Raw genomic sequence first — 13904 nt, 5'->3', positions numbered from 1 at the left:
CCCCCCCCCCCCCCAAAAAAAAAAAAAAAAACCCAAAACAATTTTCTTATTTATATATCTCAAATTGCTTATTTTCACATCCTTCATATGATTCACTGTTTCCTTTCTCTAAAGGTGGATTTTTTTTTTTTTTGGGAACAATCTTGTAGCTGTCATATATCCTACTCTTCGGCAACTTGAAGTTGAGTTAACTGAACTGGTGGATAAGAATGAGAGAGCTGAATGTCTGGAAATGTCGGGAAGGAAGAGAGGCGAAGAGATGAGGAAGCTTTCCAATGAGGATACAGAAAGAGAGGATGAATGTGGGATATGTATGGAAGCTTGCACCAAGATAGTCTTGCCCAACTGTAGCCACACCATGTGCATCAGCTGCTTCCGTGAGTGGTAACTACTGAACCCATATTCAGTTTTACACTCCGATGAAATTCCCTATCGAGTATTTCACAACTTATTGACATATTCACTGTGAAAAAACAGGAATTTGCAGTCTCTGTCCTGCCCTTTTTGCCGAGTTAGCTTAGCAAGAGTTGATTCAAACGACTTATGGGTCCTCACTGGATACGAAGATGTGGTTGACACTGAGACTCTTGCAGAAGAGAACCTGAGACGTTTCTATCTCTATGTTGACCACCTGCCACCTGTCATGCCTGAAACCCTCTTCTTTGTATATGATAACATGATCTGACTGACGTATGGAAGGAGGATGACACAAAGAGTTGTATAATGCAACCACCACTTGTACATAGGTTCTGGTGAGGAGTTTTCTGAATTGTCATCTGTACTTGTTCCAAAACGAAAATTAAAAAATGCAAGGGTGTAGAGGATCACAGTTCTGCTCGACTCTAGTTTGTATATAATTAGCTGATAGTTTGGTATCCCCATTTCCTTGATCGGGAACTAGGTGATGCTTTAAGAACTAGCTAGTGCCTCTGAAGATGCTTGACATCCGTCACTTGCTGCTGTACATCGAATGTTGTTACTGCACTGGATATGGTATTCTTTGCCTCATTCTCAGTTTATTGAAAACCTGGGAGTTGCTGAGATCGTGGTCACTACTCGTGTATATATGAAGATGCTGTAAACTATGCTATCCCTATGTATTGATTAATCTTCAAAATAAGATGGTGAATGGAAACACCCAATGTGTATATTGATTGTTCTACTGATGCTGCTATCATGAATTTGCTAGTTTTTACTTGTTTCCAAGATGTATTGGTTGGTGTTTATGAATCAACCATGCTAGTTGACAGCAACACATTGGACATGTATGGACAGGATCTAGAATAACAGCAGAACTCGTGTCAGTCTTTGTAAGAATATATTACAAATATTGAAACAATGGCTGAGATGATATAGTAATATGGATTTTAGAAAAGTGAAAGAGCAAGCTTCATTTCTTTTGTTTTTACTGATTTTTGCTTCTCGGTAGAGTTTTGAAGAACCTCAACTTAGTTTTCACAGAACTGGTATCTAAGATTTTTGGTTTATGGAACTGGTCAAGTGCTCAGGCGTGGAAGAGTGTTGCTGGGTGCACATGGGATGATGAGAAACCACCTCATCCTGTTCATACCTTGGCGAAAACAATTGAGCTTTATTTGCCACTGGGGTAGTCCTAAGGGTGTCAAAGTTCAGTACGAACCGGTCAGATCGATCAAAACTGACTAATTCGGTTTGGATTAACCGAACCAACACTTATTTGTTTGGTTTCGGGTTAGGGTTTCGGGCCATGTGGAGGAATGGCATGGTAGTGTGATTAATTTGAAGCATTGGACGGATAGGGTTAATTTCTTGCTCCAATTCAACCATGTGGCACCTAGCATTGAAATTTCTTCCTAGGTGAGTTACTAAAGTATTGAAACCTATTTTAAATTGCCTTAAATACCCCTAGAAACAAAGACATGATTGGTCATATGATATCAGAAGTTCAGGACATAAATGAAATTAGTTGTCCAAGAGAATCATTAATGATATTCTACCCCCCCCCCCTTTTCTCTCTCTCTCTCTCACTACAGCATTGCTCTTAAATGCTTATCTTCATCTCAAACTGCCACCACTCACTTTAGGGTAAATAGCATTTGCAAATATAGTGGCACAATGCTATGTCACCATATTTGTCTCCAGTTGTACCACTTGGCAGTTACCAATTTCAATTTTGGTGGTTCTATATCTGTCATAGCACTTGAAAAAAATAAATATATACAGTACTCTATTAGATCTCCACTTTTAACTTTTTAATACTTGGATCTTGTTTCTAGTAGAGAAATAAAGTTGATATTGTAAGAATGAAATTACCGTTATGTATTGAAAATGTTGAAAAGGGTTTTGGCATAACTGGATAATGACCATTATAATGGAAGAAACCCTTCTTAACAGCAATAATTTAGCTATCAAAATGTGGGGAAAAGCTACAATAATTTAGACAGCATTTCAGGTGGTTTAGAGAGAAAGAGCTGAGTCACTAGATGGGCTTTATCATGTAAAGAATTCCAAGATGTGCAAAAATAAGATTTAGAAACCTTTTTTTTTTTTTTCACTCCATAGTACAACAGTTCTTTTGCTTGGGTGGGTGATGGAAATAGTTTTAGATTTTTTTAATAAATGATTCAAAAAACAGTCCCTTTTTACCTCCCCTGTATCTGCCAGTCTTGTAACCCAAACATTAGCTAGTTCAGTGTTCAGGCATTTTGAGAGAACTCCTCCAAATCACTGGTATGACTATCGAAATCGTGAGCATTAGCATATAGGTTCCAAATCCAAGTGGTAGTCTCAGGCCCTTTGCTATTGTTCTTGAGAAATGACCCGGTCTAGCCTATTCTTCCAAAGAACTTTACTGAACTAAGCAACACTGAAACCTTTAAAAATAAAACATAAAATAAATTACATCTTTCCAGTTGTTGCAAAAATAAATATTTTGGAAAAGTTATCCAAGTTTGAAAATCTGGACAGGATCAGGAGTATAAGCTGACTTTCAGGTTGGTCCCCCCAATATAAAATGAAAATAGAATGAAGCAATAATAAAGAAGTGCCTTTGAGAAAACCAATGAGACTGGTCTGGTGAATTTCTGAACCTCTAACTGGTTTGATTGATAGACAGACTGGTTATTACTTATTAGACATAATCATATTACTGGATCATTTCAACAGTGCTGAAAGAAAGAAGAGAACTAATTAAAGCAATGTTATTCCCTTGTGAAGTAGCAAAGAGAGCATAGGAGGAACAATTAATATTCTGGCTTTAATTAAATCAAATCAAATCAAATCAAATCAACTTTCCACTGGAGATAAGTTGCATTGAATTCATCTTTCCAAAAATTCTTTGTTCCAATAATGCTTCACTCCCTTTAAGTAAATCCCAATTTTTTTTTTAAACATAAAGAAGACTGATAGTGGGCATTTCCTTTTAGAGCCATTGTTGGTTGCTTTAGAAGCTCTTCCATCAAAAGCCATTCCCTACAGCTCCTGCTACTTGAATGTTGAGACCTCAAAAAGGCAACATTGAAGTCAAATTATTTAAATAATAGAGGAATCATGGATGAACCCACTGATCAAATATAAGGTCATTCCTTAGTGACCACTTAAACCTTTTCTTAACCCCTATATATGCCAATCGGATTAGCAGCCAAATCATTAAAGATCAAGTGGCAATGCCTTGTTGAATATCATTATAAACTTGGATTCACCAATCATTCAATATTGATTAGTGTTAGTCTCTGAATTGGTTGATTAACAAATAAAATGGATAGCATAGTGGAGATTACGTTCAACGCCTATAACAGTTTCGCCGTGCCAATTTCATGAACTCTCAGTTAGTTCAATAGCCCATGAATCTGCAACCTACCTTAAGCCATCTTATGTAGTTGCCACAATACTGTTTGTTAACAGTAAAATGGAAACAAGCCTAGGACAATATGGGATTTACATAAGCTTTAGAAAGTCTTCAGTGAAAAAAGTGTTACCCAGTGCACAAGGTTCTTGCCACTGTGGGGTCTGGACTCTGGAGAGGGTTATAATGTGCTCCGCTTTACTCTCGCAATGGAGCAATCTTACCATTGCACGATACTCTTCCTCTTTTAGAAAGTCTTCATTGCTCATGTTAAAAGTTTGTTTTCAAATAATACACTATGAAACTACAATTGTTTCTTTACATTGTGAAGAAGAAAGCAGTTGTCTATAATTTCTTAGGAGGTGATAGCATACATTAGGAAGGATTTCAAGTGAAAGCTCCACCATTGCTTACTTAAATTTGACACATACTGTAATAGGCAAGAGGCAGAGGCAGAGGCAGAGGCAGAGGCAAAGGCAATTTAGGCATACTTAGACCCCCTTTGTCAAAGGTTAAATAAGGCAAGCATGATTAAGACTTGATCGAACAAAACAAAACGTAATGCAATGCAAACAACAGTGGTTTATAGATAAAAAGGAATCACTCTCTCTCTCTCTCTCATCACATTCAAATTATAAAATTATTGACACTACTGGTGGGGATCATATAGTGAAGCCCACATACTAAAAGACTAAAAAATATAACCAAAGCTTTCACAAGTACATGAGATGCTCTAAATTATCAGTGGGCATCCAACAATTCATGGTTTTCATACTTCTTCCACTTCTAATATTTTAGAAGTTCTTTGAATGACATCTCCCCCACCCTCCTCTTCTTCTCTCTCAGTGAGAACCTTCTGTATTCCTTCATAACAATTATCAATAATAAATTTCCACTTTTTCATCAAAATATTATAAAAAGAAATTACTCAAACATTCTGTATTCACTTTATAACATGTCATGGCATAAAAATGAATAATAGAATTAATTATCATAGTAATTAAAGTTCATTTGGTTCAAAACTAATTAATTTCAGCTGTGAAATTTTGTTCATTTTAATGTCCATTGGCGAAAAGACCCAAACCGATTGCATTATTGTATACATTTGAGTTGAAAGGTGGGAGTGAGAATGGACTATGGGGGGGGTACTGACATGATATCCTTCAGACTTCTACTTTAACCAGCCTCCTCCCATACAGCTCAAGAACATTTGGAAATGCAATTACAGTACATAAAAGTGTCCTTTTAATTTAAAGACGACATAAGACAAATCATAAACCATTATTATAGTTTTGATAAATTTCCACCTCTAAATTCATTACCAATGAGCCAACAATAATCAATACCCTGAAAATGTTGGTGGGAAGTCAATCTGACAATTGTCAACCAAGTAGACGGGCGCATCAATACTTAAACCGCAATTATGAATAGCTAAGCACCCATCTTAAAGATATAGTAGTATCCATCCATGTTGAAGGACGGTAAATCTCCATTTTTGGGGGGAGCCTAAGAATCCCTACTTGGTCACGTGGTCATTTCAGCATCCAACCAGGGGACAGGGTGGTCTTGTTTCACTCGCACGACCAGGTAGAGATCTTTTTTCCTTTTTTTTTTTGTCTGTCTGTCTTGGATTCTTGTGTTGTGGGGATAGTATTTGCATCCAAACATGCTTCTTCTATCCACATTTAGATTATTCTCTCCACCTCCGATTTAATAACTGATTAAGAAGAAAATACTGATTACAAAGAAAGAACCACTAATAATAAGAGAGGGTCAAATAGGGGGCGCCAAGTCGTTATTCTTGTTCACTTAAAACGTCTTCAAAACTACCCAACACACTTAAGGACTCTTCACTCCTCTATCCCACTTGTGAAACAGTAACCACACTGCGTGCGAAAGCAGAATTCTCCCATTTCCCTCTTATTCTTCTTCGTTGCTCGTTGTGTATGAGTGTCTATCAGTCTGTCTCTGAGGGAAGGGTCTATAGATTGTTCTATTGATTGCTTCCGTCTATGGAGAATGGTTTTGCTTCTCCTAGAGTTGATGCTTTTCCTGCTGGTCTTCGAGTTCTTGTTGTCGATGATGATCCGACTTGGCTCAAAATCCTTGAAAAGATGCTTAAAAAATGTTCTTATGATGGTAACGTACATTGAAACTTCAATTCTATGTTCTTTGTTGGGTTTAGTTTCCGATGATTGGAAATGTTCCTTTCTCTCTCTTCATTGTCTTACAATTGAAGTTTTGGGCTAACCCATTGAAGATTGAATTGATTTTATGTCATTTCAGTTTACCTCTAATTTGTTTTAGCTTTGTTGAGTATGGTTGCGAATTAATACTGATAAAATTGTGAATTTCTGTGTTCATGGTAATATTATTATTACTATTATTTTTTTTTCGGAAATGCAATTCTGATGTTAGCTTCTAGCCGGGGAATCTGAAAAGCTTGCATGGTTTCAGTTTTGGGTTTTTATAGTTCGACTTTTCCAGGTGTCTTTCATTGAATGTCAATGCTACCAACGTTGCAGGAACCATGTAAACTGATGATCGGGATGCTATTGTATGCGCTTTTGCTTCATGTTTATGCGTGGTAGAAATTTTTTTGAGATATGGGGATAGAATTGAACGAAATGTTTTGCAACATGGTTTCTAATGAAAGACGTTCGTGATATTTATTTGCATTTGTATGCTTCAATAAGTTTTCTTGCTACTTGTATGCCATATGGAGAAATTATAAAGTAGTTAGATTCCTAATATGGGACTACTATTATTTAACTTATTGGTGAGCAGAATAGACTAGGTTGGAAAAAGTTTGTGGATCTAACCATGCATTGAAGTACAATCCCTTTTAGATGAGTGTTCCCTTCTTTTATTCAAATTCAGATCCATCACTGTATGGTATTATTAACTGGGGAGCGCCCTTGAGTTTTGATCAAGTTCCAGTGGTTCTTCTTCTATGCTGATTTGGGTAAGGTGGGATACTGGTATATTTGTAACTGGGGTGAAGTTGTTACTTTTTATGACTAGGGGTAGCTGTAACAGTTTCTATTTGGTAGGTCCATGTTTGGCGTCCTCTTTTTAGTGCTGCTGAATAATACATGGGATTTAATAGGTTCTATCAAGAATCAATTCCCTGAATCCTGTATCCCAGTTAATTGACTATTGAGGAGGTTGCTGACTAGAATGAGTAAAATTTGAATTAATGATCACATGGCACCTCCTCAAACAGCCAAGTAAGTCCTGGTCACAGCAAAGGTGAAGATTGACTGGTCTATCCCTTAGTCTCATACAGGATGCAAATAAGAAGCAAAAGAATATTCATAATTTCATATCACACTCCCAATAAGAGGGATCAGGATCCACACTTGTCTCTGAAGGGCATGCATGAAGAATCCAAACGTCAAATAAAGACTAGTGTCTACACACGGGATTGTTAGTGTGAGGGGTTGACTGGTAAATGTGGTGGGCTTATTCACAATCGATCTTCTTGTCCCATATATATGATAACGATCCCTGTATGTCATGGTAAATGTGGTGGGCTTATTCACAATCGATCTTCTTGTCCAATATATATGATAATGATCAGTGTATCTCACTGTTATTTTGTTGCTTTTCTTATTTCTCTCCCTTTTCTTCCTTCTTATGGACATATTAAAATGTTTTAATAAGTATGGATGCTATCCACCTTTATAAATAACTGAATGATCGCCCCCACTAGATGGTGCACAGAAAATTTGATCCCACTTCGGAACTTTGAAAATGTTTCAGTTTTCAGGTTTTCTATACACTTTGATTACTTGACAATTATTTGGTCATTCTTAAAGAGTTTAGGCCCAGAATAATGATGCACGCTACAAGGCTTGAAGCGACTCTCATGGCCATTAGTCTTAAAGTAATTTTCTTGCCACACTAAAGTAGAAATTTGAGTAAATGTGGAGCCATGAGTGTGTAATGCCTAGAGATCAAGCCTGTTTTTTCACTAGGCTTCTACAACCTGAGGGTTTGTTCTTGGTATTTGTGTTCTAAAAATACATAGTGGCACCTTTGATTTTCATATACATGTTTAAAGCATATATTCCTGTTGATTTGCACCTTGATTTGTAACTTCTTCTGAATAGAGGCAGGTCTGTGAGGTTGCACACTCACACACACACACACACACTCTCTCTCTCTCTCTCTTTCTCTCTCCTCTTTTTTTGTAGTTGCATCAGTTTTTACCTGATTATGTCACACCTTTACCTCCTTACAAATAGAACCTGGCAAGTTCATGATGGGTCAAAGTCTTTATAGTGACAAGTAAGTCTTTAACGATTTAGTTCATGGAAATGATTATTGATGGAAATTATGATGGCTAATACATCGGTGAATTATGTACATAAACTTGCTTTCACATTTCCATAACATGCCAATAAGTCCAGTATTGGATCTATAACATTGTTAAAAGGATTGATCTTCGTTTTTTCCCCTGTTGTTCTGGGGAAATTGTATTCTGCTTTAAAACATTATTCCACCATGCTTTTTACGACATTTATGCACTTCTTGATTGCTGCAGTGACTACATGTGGTTTAGCAAGAGATGCTCTTAACATGCTTCGTGAAAGAAAGGATGGATTCGACATTGTAATTAGTGATGTTAACATGCCTGACATGGATGGTTTCAAGCTGCTTGAGCATGTTGGACTTGAGATGGATCTACCTGTCATCAGTCGGTTCCCTGTGATTAACTTTTGATTATTTGGCTTGTATGATGCTTTCCCTTTTGCTTTCATTTAACCCAATTGAAAACTTATATCAAATGTATTGTGTGTATGTAATCTTGTACAGTGATGTCTGTTGATGGAGAAACAAGCAGGGTTATGAAAGGTGTTCAACATGGGGCATGTGATTATCTTCTTAAGCCTGTAAGGATGAAAGAACTTAGAAATATTTGGCAACATGTCTTCAGAAAGAAAATACATGAGGTGAGAGAGATCGAAAGCCTTGAAGGGCATGAGGATATTCACATTATGAGATATGGATCAGAAGGATTGGATGATGGGTCGTTACCAGATGGAGGTGATATAATTTCAGCAAAGAAAAGGAAAGACATGGAAAATAAAGAACATGAGGACCAAGAACTAAATGATCCTTCAGCTGTAAAGAAGGCTAGAGTAGTTTGGTCTGTAGATCTTCATCAGAAATTCGTCAATGCTGTCAATCAAATTGGTTTTGATAGTGAGTATTTGTGTTATGGTGGAAATGAGTGATGCTGGGTTTTTTCTTCCCCACCCCCACATTAAATATATTTGAAATGATATGCTTTTTCCTATTTTCAGCTGTCAGTTTGATAATATGTCCATAGGGAGTCATGACGTGCAATTTCTTTTGGCAGAAGTTGGTCCTAAGAAAATACTAGATTTGATGAATGTTCCTTGGTTAACCAGAGAAAATGTTGCTAGCCACTTACAGGTTGGTATTTTTCTATAATTCTAACTCCATCAATTGACTTGGTTGATCATACCAAACCATGTTTAGCATATTATGGCGTTGGCCACCGATTGAGTTGTTTTGAAATTGTTTATCTTGTTAAAATTATTGAGTTATTATTTTCTCGAAACCCCAGTTGATGTACATCTTTTGAATCAAGTAGAATTTTCTTCTACAATCTAATATTACCTTATCCATTGATGATAATTAATGGCAACTTTCTATTATCCTGCTTGCTGTCTACACTCTGATTATTCATGATAATTCCAAAACTAGTGGACCTATTATGTAATCATAGATCTTGAAAAATAATAAGATTGATTTCCTATGCTTGTTCTTGTGCATTGTAAATCTTTTCTTTTGGAATTGACAGAAAATGAATTGGATGTAAGTCAGTTTGCCAAGCTTCTGTAGAACAGACCATTAGTTTGAAGAAAGTTGAAATAGATCATTTTGATACAGGGAGTACCGAGCTAAGTACCACCCCTAAACACATAGACAATGTATAAGTTGGTAAGCAAGTAAGCATATTAAAATGAAAAAAAAAAAAAAAAACTCTTAGGTCCCATGCAACCATTGACACTAATCCAAATACCCATACTCTACTAGATCAACAATAAATAGTTGTAAACTCTTATTGTATATTGTGGTTAATGGGCTAATAAAAGGGTTGAGTTCAGGGCCAAATACATGAACTGATCTTGCTCATCTTCCTTTTTGTTTTATTTTATTTTTTTATGTTTTTGACATGTAATGATAAATTTTTTTGCTAAGAGGACCAAGAAGCACAGTAAATATTGTACAAGAAAAAATAAAAAAATAATATACTATAACAGTGGCTGAAGGCAATAAAAGCCTAGGTTTATGTGCCCAGGTACATGAAATCCCAAAAATAAAACACAACTATTATCTCTAATTTCTGTGAAATTTAAAATCTATGATCTTGTCTTCCTAGTTTCTTCAACCATAAAATCTGTAAACCTGATTTGACCTTAGGTCTTCAAACCTAGATCTGTAGTTATAATTTTCTTCCTGCTCTCGTTCCTGATACAAACCAGCATTACCTTGGCCTTATTTCCCCTATTTGGGCCTCTGCTATAAGATACAATTTTTGCCTTCTATTCCCACATAAAAGGATCAGAAACATAAAAAATTGGGTTCTAGATCTTTTAAAACGAGAAGAAATCAGAAGGGTTACTGAAAATATTACACAAGCCTTTTCTTTCATCAAGTATGGTCAGAAATCATTAGGGCCTTCAGGACAAGCAGCACCATATGATGAAGGAGCTTATAAATCCATAAACAATTTAAGGACTTAAGTTCTTTGACTGTTGGAAAAGGATATGGATCTGGATGACCTCTTTTCCTGGTGCATCTCAACTGTTATTTTTGTAAATTTCTATTTATTTATTGGAAGAGAAGGCTATCCAATATTACAATAGCTTTTATAATTATTGTAACAGTGAATGATCAAAGTTTGACAGTATTACCTCTTTAATTTGTGTTTTTGTGTCCCTTGTGTGCATATCTAGTAGGACTGTCTGGCACCAAACAAAAGAAGGGGGGAAATGAAAAGCTTATAGGTCTATGTTTCATCGGGTTGCACTCATACAAAATCTTTGACTTTGGGAATCTGTGTGCAGAAATACCGCCTCTACTTGAGTAGATTGCAAAAGCAAAATGAACCAAAAGCTTCTTTTGCTGGGACAAAGCAGTCAGATTCGACTTCCAGAGATACTGGTGGAAGCTCCGGCCATCACAGCTCAGTTGCAATGCACCAAAACAGTGCAGCTAATGGCAAATATGGTTACTGCAGAAATAGGCTTCTTGTACAAGATGTCAGTCCAGAGACCCATGATGGTGATTTGAAGGGTATAATTTCCTTCTTGCCAGTAGCAGAACCCAAACAAACTTTGCATTGTGATGCTTATGTCTCTCAAAAAGCAAATAATGGTTCTCGACTGGGCCTTACTCGTTCTTGTGGGGCACTGGGGCTAAATGCCAATTATGCATCATTTGATTCCACTCTCCAACCTCAGCCCTCTTGGAGTGGAGAAATTCCAGGGATGCAATTCACGCAACAACCCAAACAAGAGCAGGATCCATATCTTATGTTAGATGAATATGTTCATCTGCCATTGCCTGGTACACAACACAATCACCTACAGCCTACATCTGTTAATCACAGGACTGCTATTATGGAAAGAGATAAATCCAATCCTCCTGAAATCAAGTCGTTGCATACTAAATACAGAAGCAACCATGTGAGAAAGGTATCTCCAACAGGACACATGGTAGACCCGGTTTCTTTTCAATCTGAAGCTGATCTTGTAAATCCTCAAGTTTTTGGGAACATGCCTACTGCTACCAGTGGTTCATCACAAATGAAAAATCAGAGTTTCGATCCAAGTAGCACAAGTAATTCAAAACTTCTCCAACAAAGCACGACTCCAGGAAGCGGATCTTTGCCTGCATCTTTGCACAAGGACTTGGAGGTCTGTTCATTTCAAGGTTATGTTTCTCCTCAGAATATTCAGATCAACAACATAGATATTTTCAACCATGATGATCCAGCTTTCATTGCCAACCTCCCAACCCATTTCTTTGACGGACTGAGGTTTGGCTGTGATTATCTCTATGAGTCAATGGAATGTCCTGTAATGGACCAGAGTCTATTTATAGTATGATTCCCACCTTCTAGTGAAGCATCTTATTCCAGGTAATCAATCCTCTAAGTGGAGTGGAGTAGGGACTAGGATGTGTTGTCTTCCACCAAATTTGGACATTGTAGTAGTAGTAGTATTACTATGATGGGTTCTTGTGATGATAAACATTTTCGGTCAAATATGCTGCTTGTAACTGCAAGTTAAATGATAATAGCATCATCTTCTTTGTCAAGTTCACAATTTATGAATGTATTTTGTACATATAAGCTGCACCAGCTTTGATTTCTACATACAAATTATAGTTACACTCCAAATACACGATAATTTCCGAGCCAGCTCTCTGTAATTTTTCTCAGAAAACCAAACCATGGCTTGTCTTGAATCTGTTCTATTATATGTAAATATAATACATCCATTAAGAAACAGAGAAAAGGAAGAACAGGTACAAAATTTCACTTGATGCAGAGAGAAACCGCGAAATTCCATTAATGTCACTCTTCGCTAGTCAGTCCTGGATATTTGGAGAAGAATTCCATTATTGGGTGGTGCATTGATAGGAGTAGGGATTTGGTTCTTCTCAATAACAATCTTGGAGTTGTCATTCTTGACTGCAGACCTCTTAGACAAGACACTCGGACGATGAACCACATAAGATTAAAAATAGAATCCGAAACTGAAACGAATTGGAAAATCAAATGGAACGGATATGAAACCGAAACCAAACCAATATCAGCCCAAAACTCATAGAAAAATCAGCTCTTTCCCCATAATTTTGTATGATAAATTGAATCCATATTGGGCCAAATCCGACAACAAATCAATACAAGGGCTTGAAACCAAACCAAATTAAAATCAAAATTTCCTTATTGGTTTTGTTTTGATTTCACCATTCCTACACCCAAATTGACTCAACTCAGATCGAAACCAAACCAAACCAAGCCAAACCGCCTGATTGACACCCCTAGCACCTACAAGCTTTCCACAACTCTAAAGTCTCGACTTGATTATTCAAGATTTCATATGCCTTCTGAGTTAAATATTCCAAACACATGGCATAGAGAGGTATCAACTCATCAACCATCCCACAAATTTGTCGCAAAAACTGATCCTTTTAGATGATCCTGATTCCTGATCATAGTTTTTGAAAACCAAACCGGGAACTGAACCTAAAAGGATTCTGGTTTGCGTATGTTTTGTCTGGATTGACAGGTCAAACTGCAGTTCAGTGATAATTTAAAAAATAAAAAATAAAGAATCCAAGAAATAAAGAAAATAAATATGAAACATTGAACCATGTGCTCTGGAAGAGTGTAGTTGTTCAGCAGATGTAGAGCTCGAAAGTTGTCCGTTCTTTGGGAAAGAAGAAAGTTATGTCTCGTTCTGTTGGCAAGCGAGCCAACGGATATAATTCACTATCTTTCTTTCCAAGCGAGTCATCAAGGATTTTCTTCTCTCTCTTTCCGGCAGATAGGCAGGTATTGGCATCTGAACTCAAGTTCAGGGCTTGCAAAGTCGACTACACATAAACTACTAAGAAACATTTGCAAGCGATAAAGCTTGATGTCCCCACTCCTTTGCCTGTGCTTTAATATAGGCTTGGTCATGGGTTCAAACTTTCTTGCATCAGAGGGATTTTTTTAGAGCATGTGAAGTTGACCATTATGGAGAGAGTTTGAAATTTTATAGCTTCCGTGAAGTATTGTGTGCCATGTGAAGTAATACTGGTACAAACATTTAACTTCTAATGTCATTAGATGAATCTCTGTTTTTAAGGCCAGTGGAATTTCTTTCTCCTGGGGTGGGGGCTGTAAACAAGATGGAAATTATCTGATTCTGTGTCTGGATTCTGACTGATGTCCAAAGTAGCACATTTGGCCTGATATTTTTTTGAACAAAAAAATGCACATAACCCAGTAGTAACCTGGTTCAACTGTGCAAGTCTCAGAGGAATA

General features: G+C 36.9%; 2 protein-coding genes across 2 annotated transcripts in view; both read left to right on the top strand.

Moving 5' to 3' along the window:
* LOC122075977 (E3 ubiquitin-protein ligase AIRP2-like) overlaps positions 1-1162 on the top strand; it is a 2839-nt gene extending 1677 nt beyond the window's left edge. Inside the window, exons 4-5 of the mRNA XM_042641214.1 lie at positions 150-384; positions 478-1162. Coding sequence (XP_042497148.1) covers positions 150-384; positions 478-685 — 443 coding nt within the window. The 3' untranslated portion in view covers positions 686-1162. The remainder of the gene's footprint in view (positions 1-149; positions 385-477) is intronic.
* Positions 1163-5628: 4466 nt separating this feature from the next.
* Positions 5629-12189, top strand: LOC122076006 (two-component response regulator ORR26-like). The gene is made up of 5 exons (XM_042641260.1): positions 5629-5962; positions 8373-8525; positions 8645-9034; positions 9192-9268; positions 10930-12189. Exons 1-5 carry the CDS (start codon positions 5836-5838, stop codon positions 11971-11973), a joined length of 1791 nt encoding a protein of 596 aa, XP_042497194.1. The 5' UTR covers positions 5629-5835; the 3' UTR covers positions 11974-12189.
* Positions 12190-13904: the final 1715 nt, after the last annotated feature.

Source organism: Macadamia integrifolia, chromosome 4 (genome assembly GCF_013358625.1).
Source record: "Macadamia integrifolia cultivar HAES 741 chromosome 4, SCU_Mint_v3, whole genome shotgun sequence".
Classification (NCBI taxonomy): Eukaryota; Viridiplantae; Streptophyta; class Magnoliopsida; order Proteales; family Proteaceae; genus Macadamia; species Macadamia integrifolia.
This window is presented reverse-complemented; position numbering and strand designations above follow the sequence as displayed.